Source organism: Sebastes fasciatus, chromosome 7, assembly GCF_043250625.1.
Source record: "Sebastes fasciatus isolate fSebFas1 chromosome 7, fSebFas1.pri, whole genome shotgun sequence".
Taxonomy (NCBI): Eukaryota; Metazoa; Chordata; class Actinopteri; order Perciformes; family Sebastidae; genus Sebastes; species Sebastes fasciatus.
The window spans coordinates 12,525,828-12,539,124 of NC_133801.1; the positions used below are offsets into that span (position 1 = coordinate 12,525,828).

Genomic DNA, 13,297 nt, shown 5'->3' on the forward strand with positions numbered 1-13,297 from the left:
CTTCTGGCTGTGGCTTCATATTTAGTGTACAGACGTGACTCTCAGCAAGAAAGTGAATAAGCTTGTTTCCCAAAATGTTGAACTACTCCTTTAAGGCTCCATCATACTCTCTCTCACACACAGACACACACAATTCCAGTATTGAATGCCCTTCCCATCTGCTGTCCATTAGGCTCCTCTTCCTCCTCATCCTTCCTGCTTTCAAGAGAAACTGTTCAGTCTCATTATTGCTTCAAGTCCTTATGAGGTCTGTGCTTCCATGAAGTCTTTATTGCTAAATGCTACTCTGGCCTCAAATACATCTCAATCATCACGCATCATTAAACCCAGAAATCCCAAGTTTCTACAGATGCTGGTTTTGTTTGGTTGTTGAAGCTCGTAGTAGTGTCTGGGCTCAGGCAGAGGAAGTTGAAATGTCCGTATTGTAAGATCCAGTCAGGTGAAGATCATGTGTAACTTCAATCTTTAATACTTGTGTATTGTAACATTAATTAATGATGGTGTACAGTAACAGTAAGTCACAGTAACATCCCTCATTCTGCTGGATACAGACCATACAGTCTCTTATTGCTGGTTTATTTAACGTCTTTTTGTACTGCATAAAAAGATTTTTTGATTGTTTTTGAATATTGGTGTATACTACCAATTACACATACAAAGTTATGCTACTGGCAGTGGATGTTTTTGAATATTTCTCAGTGTATGTGTTTGTCTGTACACAGTATGTATGCGTTTGTATGCATGACACGTATTGTCAATAGTCTGCACATGTACAGTATGTGTCCTCATTAGTTAACTGTGTTGCTGTTACCCTCACAGGTAGGTGGTAGCCTCTCTGTTTTCCCTCTCTTTGGCCTGAGCCACGGCCACGTTGATGCACTGCAGCCACTCCTCAGCGTGTTTCTCATCCTGAGCTTTCAGCACGTACGTCTTACTGTCTGTGAAGATCTCAAAGGCCCGCGGCAGGCCCCGATCACGCCGCTTCTTGGCTACCACCTATAGAAAGAAAGAAAAAAAAGATGATGACTCCTGACTTTACAGTAGGCTCATTCCTGTATTCATTGTCCAGCTGTAATAGTATTTGGGGATGTGATCTGACTAAGATGATATTAATAGCTTTAAAATGACAACAATGTAACCTCCTTTAAAAAGTCAAAAGTAAAAATCGCAACCATGAGAAGAGGTAAACCACTAAAAATGCAAAAACACGTGATCAGTAGTGAAGATCAAAAGGTTTTGGGAACAGGTTTTTGAGGGATGATCACAATGTAATGTCCTCACCTTGACGCTTTGCACCTTGCTCAGCTCAATAGGGATGTCATCCAGCTCATCCTTCTGTGGGGACGACAGGACATGAGAAGAAAACAAGTTTTAATTTTTTCAGCAGCTTTTGAACCAGATAGTTTGTGGATGTTCTATATCTTAAAGGTACTATATGTAACTTTCAGAAAATCATTGTTATTAATGACACCGGTGGCGTCCTGTTGCTCGCAGTCCGTAGGCGTGAGCGATTATCCTGGGCATCGGCCAAAACAGTGACGTGATATTTGCAAATGACTTCATCAGCTAATGTTACGAAGCAAATCCGTCCTGAGTCCTTCACATAGAAATCAGTCCACAGGCTGTTAGGCAACCGAGAAAGTCGGGGAAGGTCTCAGTTTTTAAGTTACATTACAATCTGTTCACACATTGGCAATACAAAGCAATTAATACATGTAAATTGTTACATATAGCACCTTTAAGAAAAGAGATCTTTATAATAAAGAAAACAATTTTGTGCATTTTTCATTGGTGAAGGATGTATTCAAATCTTTTGCTTGAGTAAAAATAGCAATATCATTCTGTAAAATGTCTCAAGTAAGATTCCTGCATGTTGCTTAAGGTAATATGTCAATGTTGTGTTTTATATTATTGGATTATTATTACTGATACGTAAACATGTAAGCATCATTTTAACGATGTTGTTGGTTGAGGTGGAGCAATTTTGAGCTATTTTATATACTGTTCGGTAGTTTATCCTATAAAAAGTATCATATTTTATAAGATGATTTTATGTTGTGTTTTGTTAATCTGCTAAATGACTAGAAAATATAGCTGCAATATAAATATAGTGCAGGAAAAATACAATATTTCCCCTCTGAAATGTAGTGGAGTCAAAGAATAAAGTGGCATAAAAAGGAAATGTTCAAGCAAAGTGTGAGTACCTCAAAATGATACTCAAGTACAGTACTTGAGTTTGTTAATTTTTGCTGCATGATGGGAGTTTTGCCAGTCAAATAAGTGCATTAGGAAACCTAATGTATCTTCAGCCACATTAAATAAAGTTCTTTGTGCATTTTAAGCATATCAATACTTCTTGTAACCACAGTGTCAGATGTAGCTTCCCGATTTCAGCATCACGATACTGTGTCATTGTGTTGTTTCCAGCGTGTTCTACCTCAGAACAAACCATTCACAGAACAACTACACTACATTGTTATGTTGCTTTTCTTTCAACACAAGGGATAAGAGCTAAGTCACGGTAGCAAAATACAGCTGGAGAGAAGAAATGTAACAGCCAACTCACTCATGGTTAAAACTGTAAACTAGCACAAAAATGACAATTACCAACATAAACCACCACGTTCTGAACAGACGCATTAAAAAAACACTAACAAAAAAGTAGCATTTGCATTTTGGATTCAGCCCCAAAAATCCAGTATCAGTCGGTCTCAAGTGGTTATAACCACATAACCGGAGCTAGCTGCAAGACTCTTGGCAACTGCCCACATCCTTTCTGCGGTGTGTGTGTGTGTGTGTGTGTGTGTGTGTGTGTGAGTGTGACATGTTCACGGTTTTACCTCCCAGCTGGCTGCGCTGAGGGTCTGATGTTTCCCACAGCGGAGTCATGTCAGTGGATTCATGAACTGATTCAAATGGATGTTTGATTGATTTTAGCCATATGGGCCTATGAAAAATGATATCCGAACCAGAGAGCCCATTAAGATATTGTCTCCGAACACTTAAACTAAACGCACCTCACTAACTTTTCTTTGCTGGTATTTTGTAGCTTTAATGTGTAACTTATTTATTCTTTCATTGCATTTGACAGCTTGCGTTTTATGAGACAATGGTGCTGGTATGAAACCAAAGACTTGAAGATTCTTTAGATACTCAACGTGTTCAAAGAGATTAGAGTATTTCTGTCTGTGTTATTTTGAGACAGCAAAAAAAAAGCACTTGCTGAACTGAACCAATTTGTGTGGTGTCAGAAATCACATTATCCTTTTCATGATGCTTTTTGTGTCTCTTCTGCTTTTTATTTTCTGACGAATCAAATCACCTTGTAAATATATGACATGCTGGATTTTGGAGCTTCTCAGAGCAAGTGAACGCACCATAACTACGCAGCAAGCGTTTAATGAGTCTGCTCTACCAGAGTGATACACAAGACTTAGCTTTGTGTGTTTTTGGGGAATGTTTAAAACCTCTCAGTGTTTTAAAGCTGCTCGATTCATTCAATGTGGAGAAAACAACACTTTTTTTTGGGGTTCTTAATCTTTTAAACTCCCCATTTGGGAAAAGGTCTTTCACAACAAACCAACAGCCTCCAGAACAAGCTGGCAAAGATGGACCGAGCTCCGAGAACAAAGACATAAAACTTTTCCAATTTGTGGCTGCTGCAGAGGAATCCATTACCATCTGGACAGGAGCACAACGACTATTGTTAGGAGTAATAAAAGAAGAGCGCTCAACTCTACTATTTCAGCCACCAGAGAATATCCCACTGTTTCCAGACATCCCTCTTTCATGTTGTGCCTTGCTCTAGTTTTTGGGAACTGATTGTATAAACATGTCTAAAGATCCAGAGGGACACTCAATCTCCTGTTGGCTGTGAGAAAATTATTTCAATTATAATTCATTATATTATAATTGTTTCACTCTTGTAGATGACTGCCATAAACACGGACGTAAGCACAAAGGCTCACAGGTGTAGTAAAATCTCCCTATAAATCAGATTTCCTCACGAACTGAGCTGACTTTTCTTTCGTCAGCTGGATAAAATTAAACTTGACATTATTTTTTTAGCAAACTTTTTCAGACATCTGACCTCAACAGATGTTTATAGCAGTAATAATACATGTAATTTATATAGCACTTTTCTTAACAATGTTCCAAAGTGCTTTACAAAAGAAAAGAAAACCAGACTCTTGATTGTGCTGCTTTAACTCTATTTTCCTTTGCACAATAATTCTCTGATCAGTGACCTCAGACTTTGTTCAACCTTACAGTAAGTCACCAGCAAACACGGGGAAGTTGGAGGGAAAATCGTGTTGTTGCATCCCGTAGGGAAATCTCCTCACCTTTGCATCGATTGAAATGGTCTTTGTTTCACTCACACATGCTGTATGAGGCATTACCTCCTGCTCTGTGTTTGCTACTTGTGCGTAATGATATCTGCTTTGAGTTATAGTGGTTGAAAGTGACTCATGTTGTTGCAGCATCATGCTTTGGCCCTGGGAGTCCCCCAAGAGTCCTTACCGGGGCCATGGTTTGTTACAGTTGGATTCACCAGATGCTCCCGAGGGACACTGAGCTTATCACAAGATGTGATTTCCACTGTTTCATACGAAGTTTCATCATGATTCAAACGACACCGAACAGGGACACATTAATGAAGATTTTCTGAGTGAGAGACCAGGAACAGTGTACAAGTGTGAGGAGGATTCATTAGCTACGTACTGATTTGCCTCTCCGGAAGAGTAGCTGGTTTCCCGCCAAGGTGAAGTAACGGGTTTTCCAGCGCTTGATAAACTTCCAGCGGACCTGCTTCTCCTTCAGCTTCCCCTCGATCAGAGGCTGTCCCTCCTGGTTCACAACTAGAGGGCGAGAGAGAGGGAGAAAGAAATATGGAAAGAAATAGAAAGAAAATGAACAAACTATATTAATGCTTTTTTATGTTATTTCCCTTTTTACTTTACATAACAGCTGACCATCAATGGATTGATCTGAAAGGATGCATTCATGAGCTGGTGGGAAGGTCTGACATCTGAGACTTGAATCAGTCATTGAACAACACTGTGTTCATGACCTATGTTACCAGAAAATCTGGCCCGAAAGGTGAAATAAATGATGTGGCAATGTTTTGTAACCGACCAGTAACCAGCAAGTTTCTTGGCTCGGCAAATTGATGTTTAAACCACAGAGCAGGCCAGATCCAGCCAAAAACACTATTTCATAATACCCCCTACATGGTTAGAATCTATTATTCCATCTGGCTTGCAAATGTTTATTTTTCCATTTTTTCCTATTTGTATTTGTCCCAAGTCTTTTAGTTTACCGTAATCATTTAGTTTTCTAGGAAGACTGTAACATCAGAGCATAAAAGGCCTTTTATTTTCATACAAAATGTGTATACATAATCGTATATATAATATGATCTTGATGACAAACAGCTTCACAGTTTTCATGGAGCTTAATGTGACTACTTTCTGTCTCATCTGCAAAGAGAAAGCTGTCATTCTCAAGGAAAACAATCTCAGTGGCATTACTCTACTAAACGTCGAGAAATATGAATCAACATAGAGTACAGTTTAAACACCACCAAGTGTTAAAGCGCAACCCTCTAGGAGTGAGCAGCTTGTCTCATGGCGCCTGGGTAATCTAAGTTTGAGACCACTGCTGTAGGGAAATGATTGGAAACCAATTGCTGCCTGCAAGATATGAAGAATGCATTCCCAACTGAAAAGATTATGGTATGCTTCTGAGAAGGGCTGGTACTAACATGTGTGGCTAAATGTACAGTACAAAAGCAGAGGTATGGTACATTTACGTCAGAGAGACCCTGACCACTTTGTAACAACAATTGTAAGTGTAAGTGAATGCACCAAATGTGGTGAACCCTGCAGAAATTTCTCCAAATAAAGTGAGATCAAATTTAGTATTTATTCATCTAAAGCAGGTATGGGCAACCTACGCCCAGCGGGCTTTTTAATCCGGCCCGTCGAATATTGGTACAAAATTGTCCAAATTATAGTAAAGACCGCATTTATTTTGCCTTTTTCCTGCAATACCCGGCGTTTCAGTTGATCCCACTCCCCAGTACGAACACTATAATAGCCCTTAATTAAAAAATTAAGTTTTTAAAGTTGTAAAATGAACTAACAGCTGAATCCAGAGTTATTTTCCTCGGCATAATGAACGCGCATCAGACCCACGAGACTGCGCCGCCCTGCGCGCTCCTGTGACATATCGGGTTCTGCCTGCCAGCTTCCTGCTAGCTGTAATAATGGAGATATTGGCAGTAATTCATCACTTTTATCGTCTTATAATACACCCATGGACTGTATGCTGTAAAGCCTGTGCCGTGAATGTATTCATGCATTCCGTTAATGTAACGTACGTTAATTAACATCTCCGTTCCCAAACAACCGGGTAGTAACTACTAGGTAGTAGAGTAGCACAACACAAACGGAATTTAACGTAGCTAGGCTATTATTATTATTATTATTATTATATCTAATGCAGTTAAGCACGAACTGAGATTCTCATATCCTTTTGCAGCACCGCTGTCTCCTAAACAAACACTAGCTGCTGCGGTTAGCAGGCTAGGCTACTACAGCAGTAGTACCAGACTGCTACCAGCTAGCTACGAGCGAGTAAGCTCATGAACACGCAGTTAACTCGTGTACGCTACGTTCATGTGAGCGAGCCGTGACGCAAGGCCTATGGAAAGGAGGCTGGGTCACGGGTCTTGAGGTGTGGGGTATGACACATGCGTAGTGTAACTGAAGCTGCGGTCGTGCGTTTTGATTGGCTCAACTTTGGCGAGTGCAGGCGAGATTTTACTGCGCATGTGCTGTACCCCCGAAGATATGACGCGTGACCTAGCCTCCTTTCTATAGGCCTTGCCGTGACGGCGGCATGACGCAGCGTGACCGGCTTTGTGATTTTGCTTTTGCTGTGGACATATTGACACACATGAATGAGCTGAACATGAAGCTACAAGGGAAAGATCAATTTGTGCATGAAATGTACACAAATGTGAGAGCCTTCAAAGCCAAGTTGACTTTATTCTCAAGACAAATTTCAAACAAATCATTCGCTCATTTGCCCACACTAGCGACACTGAAAGAGGCCCCTCGACATGTGAAGAAATAGCTGGTGTCATGTCCCCTGTCACAATACTATGAAACAGCGCCGCAGGAGTTGCAATTGGAACTGATTGATCTCCGTCATAAAGGAGTAGTTCAACTCCCTTAAACTGGATGAGTCATCTGATACTGGCCCGGCCCGTCTGTCAAATTTTAAAACTCATTGTGGCCCCTGAGCCAAAAAGTTTGCCCAACCCTGATTTAAAGCACAGCGCAGCCCCCCTGCTGATCTGAGACATACATGATTAATTCTGTTCTGTTCTCAGTTTCCCATACTTTTATTTATTCCTGTTTCTTTAGCTCTTAGTTGTAATGTTTTATAACCCTAAAGCACTTTAGGGATACAAAACAAACTTGAACTTATCAACCTTCAGTCAACATTAATGAGTTTAGGTTAGTCTCACTCATGTGTGTGTGATCAGATAGAGGAGAACTCCCACAAAGTGAAGTCTGGACTGGTCTGATTAGAAACACTCACCCACATCAACCTCCTGGACTGAGTTGGATCAACTACCGATTTGAGTGTGTGTGTGTGTGTGTGTGTGTGTGTGTGTGTGTGTGTGTGTGTGTGTGTCTATAACTGCATCCATCAATTTGTTTTTTTTGTGTTTATGTATATGGGTGTTTTGCTTGAATACAAATGACCAGCTTGTTTTTTTTCCGACCAACGTGAAAATCAATCAAAGATTAATATTCAGTAACTGATTGTGTGATGTGTTTTAACTGTGTACTCTGAGAGACTGTGATCCTGAACACACAAACAGATGTTTTGGCTTGTTCAGGTTCGGTGCCAGTGAACCAGGACTTCAGATGTTGACCACCAAACAGAGCCACTCTTTGTATCCACGACGATGAGTAAGGCAGTCAAGAGATTACTGCAATCTGAGTGTGTGTGTGAATGTGTTGGAAAGATGATTCACAGAGGTGCCCAACGCCAAACAATACAGACCTTCAAAGGTCATCTGTTTCACATCATTGTAAATCAAATACCTTTCAGTTTTTTGACCAAAACTAAATATTTATAGCATTATAAAGACATTATTTCAGGGCCTGAGTTTTGGCATTTAATTGTAGGATTTAACATTTACAGACTAAAGGATGAATTGATTACTCAAAAATTAGCATATTAGTCAATAATAATCCTAAACTGCAGCCCTTATCATTACACAAAACAACATAACAGAGAAGACCATGCTATGCAAGGCTGCATCAGAAACATTGTTTCTTTCATTAATCTTTCTTTTAAAGGACCAGTTCATCCACAATTTCCTCAACTGTTCTCAACATGGCTGGTCACAAACATTCTCATTTTACAGCTAAACAGTACACTACAAGATGTTTCTGAAAACATTTGAGGCGAGAAATAGGCATTACAGTAACAGAATATTGATTAATATTTGATCAGCGCTGAACTAGTTTGGCCGTTTGATCAGAGTTTGTGAGCGATTGACAGCTGCTCAGAGTCGGCAAGGCCCCAGCTCGGCTCTGATTGGTTGTTTTCCTCCAGTCTGTGAAATCTTGCAGATTCCATTAAGATCACCGGAGGACACAGAGGCACATGATTTTTTTCAGATTACCTGTCTCATGCACTACTGTCAGGATATAGCGACCGTTTTATAATTTTTTAAATATATATCGCAAAAAAGTAGAGTTACCGCCAACCAGTCAAGCTGCAGTTTACATCCATGTCTGTCCACAATGTCATCACTTCATCATTTTATCCTATTAGACATTTCTGTGAAATTGTCATAATTAGCATACGAATTCTTGAGATACAGCTAATACGTGTTTTGTGAGGTCACAGTGACCTTTGACCACCAAAATCTAATCAGTTCATCCTTGAGTCCAAGTGGACGTTTGCGCAAAAATTTAAGAAATTTGCTCAAGGTGTTCCTGAGATATCACAAGAATGGGACAGACGTGAGATCACGATGACCTTTGACCACGACATTCTAATCAGTTCATCCTTGAGTCCAAGTGGACGTTTAGGTCAAATTTGAAGAAATTCCTGCCAGGCGTTCCCAAGATATCGCGTTCACGAAAATGATCCGGAGTGCCCGAAAACATAATGCCTCAGGCTACGGCTGTCGCCGGCGCGGAAGCATAAAAAATATTGCAATGTCACTTTTTTCCAATATTGTGCAACCCTAGTTAGTACAGCCAGCATCCAGCAGCAAAAGTGAACTGCAGTCAACGAGCTGCGGCCTGTAAAGGGCCACTGAAGATGACATGCTCGACTCAGGCTGCAAAGCCCTGAAGCCCCTGAACGTGTCATAGTGCGGAGAAGATTGGATGAATGGTTTTCAAGATATGTGAAGGACACACACACACAGACAGACAGACAGACAGACAGACAGACAGACAGACAGACAGACAGACACACAGACAGAGAGACAGACAGACAGACAGACAGACATACAGACAGACAGACAGACAGACAGAGTTGCTTCCTTATTTTATAATTAGATTTCTCACTTACTTCTTGTTGTATCTAGCTGTTTTGGTTTATTAGGCAGATGAAACCAAAATCATCTCCAAGGTTAAATATCACTACAGGTCTGTGAGGAATTTTTTATTTTTTTTTAATTTGAGTAAATTGACCCTTTAGTTTTAGAGACAACAGCGTTGCATCCATAAACAGTAGTAACAGTAGTTACATCTATGGCCGGGTATGACTGGATGAGTGTACATTTTACTGATGATTCACTGGGATGCCAATCGTCTGAGTAAAACATTTACATTCTTTCCAAATTATCAGTCTGTGTGTGGGTGTCCTCTGCACTCAGACTTCCTGTCGGCCTGTTTAGACGCTGCACACCCTCCCATCATTATGGTGTGCCGCCCTGTCTGCATCATCTAACAAATATTTCCATTTTTTTGAGTGCAGAAATAAACATGTCTGGTGCGTAAATCATTGCGCCTCGTGCCGTCTCTTTGCTTTGATGCTGACACCTGGAAAGTGATCCCAGGATTGGTTGTCAGCCTCGGGCAAGCACTGTAGTTCACGACACCTCGTCCGAGAAAACGCTGACGTCAAACAAACAACCACTGTATACGGGATGTCTGCTGATCATTGCACTCCATCAGATCCCAATGTGTCCTCAGAAAAGTTTCTGCTGCATTCATGCTTCTATTTAGATCTGTCCACGTGTAGTCAGATTACCCATAACTCATTTTATTTATGAATCTGAAGAAGGCCTCCCTGCCAGTGGCTGTATATTTTGAGCTTCTTGGGAGACGGGATTTCAAAACTTTGACAGGAGTCAAGTGTCCAATCCAAAATATTAGCAGAAACAGCTGTCACTTCAAACACGCCTAGTTATGCCCTCAGGCCCAAACATAAACACCTACATGTTTGTATGTGTCAATTTGTTTACCTTTTATGATGTACAAATGCATTTGTGTATTAATGTGTGTGGTTTCGTGTTTGTAGTTTTTGGCTCGAGGACGACAACATCAGGATGAGGTGTGAGGAGGTGTGAGTGAAAGTGTGTGTGTGTACGCATTCTGAAAGAAAGCTCTGGGGTTAAACCCCAGTTGACGTTACACCTACTCACCCTTGTTAACTATCAACGTTAGGAAAAAATGTGGTTGTAAACAACTTACCAGCCCCACCCCAACCATGTTAAATGTCAAGTTTTTCCTTTTTGAGTGATAGAATTTCATAACTGTAAAAATGCCAAGTCATTCCTAAGAGAAAAACTGCTTCTTGTAACATGTCAAGCTTTGCAAAAACATGTTTCATAATAGAAAAAAAACAGTTACGGAAAATCAGATAGTCTCATTTGGTTTGGTTTGACTGCAAAGAGCATACAGCACACACACACACACACACACACACACACACACACACACACACAAGTATCAACTTGAAATGAACACATGAGAAGTCAAACAGCTACAGGATGAATTCATAGTATAGACGTCTATAAATGTAAAGGTTTCTGACTCTCTTTTAAATTCACCTCTTTTGATCTCTGTTGGTTTCAATGGAACATCCTGTTGCTAGCAGCAACCACTTCAGTAGTGGTTGTTCCTAGCAACAGAATGTTCCACAGGAGTTTACTGCTAACCAAGCTAACCATTCTGCTAGCTGTCTGAGGCTAAAGACACGGTCACAAATGTGCAAAATTAAAGCTGTGTTCGAAATCAATAGTGGACTCAAAAGTAGTGTACAACGATGGTCACTAAAAGTGCACTATGATGATCTGGTAAGATTTCATTTTGCCGATGAGCTCACTATAATGTATAGTCTTCTATATACATCCATCCATCCATCTTCAACCGCTTATCCGGGATCGGGTCGCGGGGGCAACAGCTCCAGCAGGGGACCCCAAACTTCCCTTTCCCGGGCCACATTAACCAGCTCTGACTGGGGGATCCCGAGGCGTTCCCAGGCCAGAGTAGAGATATAATCTCTCCACCTAGTCCTGGGTCTTCCCCGTGGTCTCCTCCCAGCTGGTCGTGCCTGGAACACCTCTCAAGGGAGGCGCCCAGGAGGCATCCGTGCTAGATGCCCGAACCACCTCAACTGGCTCCTTTCGACTATATACAGTAGTCCTCTATATAGAACTCCCTGGATAGTGAGTAGGAAGTAGTGAATGAGTGAATGATTTCGGACACAGCCTAACATTCGCTCCCGTTCACTTCCATTCTATGCAAGTGAAGGGGCAAAAAGAGTTTGCTTCCGTTTGCGAAGTGGAGTTCAGCTTTGTTGAAATTTCAGTTTGGATATCGCCTCGACAGGCGATGGTCACTCGCCTGCATTCGCTCATGTTGCTAATAAAACATTATAAGCCACTTTAGTTAACTGTTAATTTACTGTATTTTACTCTTGTTACTTTCAACTCTTGTGGACTTAATGTGTATGTTTCCTAGATTAATACTGAGTTGTTCTTCCTATGGACACTTAATGTTGCTCTTTCACAGGTGATGCTTTATTTCCTCCTGACATGAAGCACAATGTAGCTAATTTGACAGCTAATCTTGTGAATCCAGTTTCCTTGTTACTGTACCAACACATTTTTACAACTTTAATTCATCTGTTCACTAAACTGTTTTCACAATTGCCTCCAGTAAAAACCTCAAAAGCTAATTATTGTCTTTTGGAAGTGTAGGTGTAGTTTAGATCATATGTTTAGATGCTGCAAAGCTGTGCAACTACACGCATAGTCTTAGTCCTGCTTGGACATTTAAAACCTACAGTATGTTACCACTATGCTATGTAACTCAGAGTTTCATTGATACAGTATCAATATCTCTTTTTCAAGAGAGACCTGAGTGCAAAAACACTTTTACAGTCAGACAACCACAATGTTTGACAAACAACAGTCCAGTAAAAAGAAGAAGAAGACAAACAAATGTCATAAAAAATCTGATAATAAAGCTATAAAACCTCAAACGGGAAGGAAACCTGAATCCAGTCCTGCCAAGGTTAGTGCAAACATATGGTACTGTATAAGATTAAAGGGTAGCTTTGGTATTTTTCAACCTGGACTCGTTTTTCCCACATTTTTGTGTCTGCCTAATGGGGACAACAATTTCTGAAATTGGTCCAGCATTGAGGGAGAGCTCTGTAGACAGCAGCTGCTCACAGGCTGCAATGTAATCCTATCAGGGCAATTTGGCACCGTCATTTACGTCCACTAAAAGTGCTTGTTTTTGCCATGGCAGGCTCTGATTGTTATTATAAGTGTCTGACATTAAAGAAAGAGTCTTTCTCAAGGAGAAGTCTTGTTCTGAAATCTGGCAAGGGGACATGTTGCCGGAAGACAAAATGGAAATGCGAGTTTGCTGTGTTGGAGTACAGAAAGCGTAGTTTAGTGTTATCTAAAAGATTTTCAATGTCATGGCTGAATATTTAGATGATTTTGACAATGTGGATGGGGTCTTTATTTGAGCCAGAGTATACGGATGAAGAGCCCCTACATACTGAAGAGCGGACAAGGAGAGAAAGAGGGGGGTGGGCAACAGGCAGAGGAAGATGAACCAGGTGCAGCAAGGCCACAAAGCTCGGCATACTGGCGGTGTTCCTGTGGATGTTGTGACCCTATCAATGCCCACAGAGGAAGAATGCTGTAAAGAGTGGGACCTGCTGCTGCCCGATATTCAGATTTCAGCACAAGACATCTCGAGGCAAGATATCTTGAGCGGGACTGAAGTGA

General features: G+C 40.9%; 1 protein-coding gene across 1 annotated transcript in view; it reads right to left on the reverse strand.

The window, feature by feature from the left end:
• veph1 (ventricular zone expressed PH domain-containing 1) overlaps window positions 1-13,297 on the reverse strand; it is a 91,738-nt gene continuing 78,441 nt past the window's right edge. Inside the window, exons 13-15 of the mRNA XM_074641678.1 lie at window positions 4,723-4,859; window positions 1,282-1,335; window positions 1-996 (exon numbers count right to left, since the gene is read on the reverse strand). Of these exons, the coding sequence (XP_074497779.1) occupies window positions 814-996; window positions 1,282-1,335; window positions 4,723-4,859 (374 nt within the window). The 3' untranslated portion in view covers window positions 1-813. The remainder of the gene's footprint in view (window positions 997-1,281; window positions 1,336-4,722; window positions 4,860-13,297) is intronic.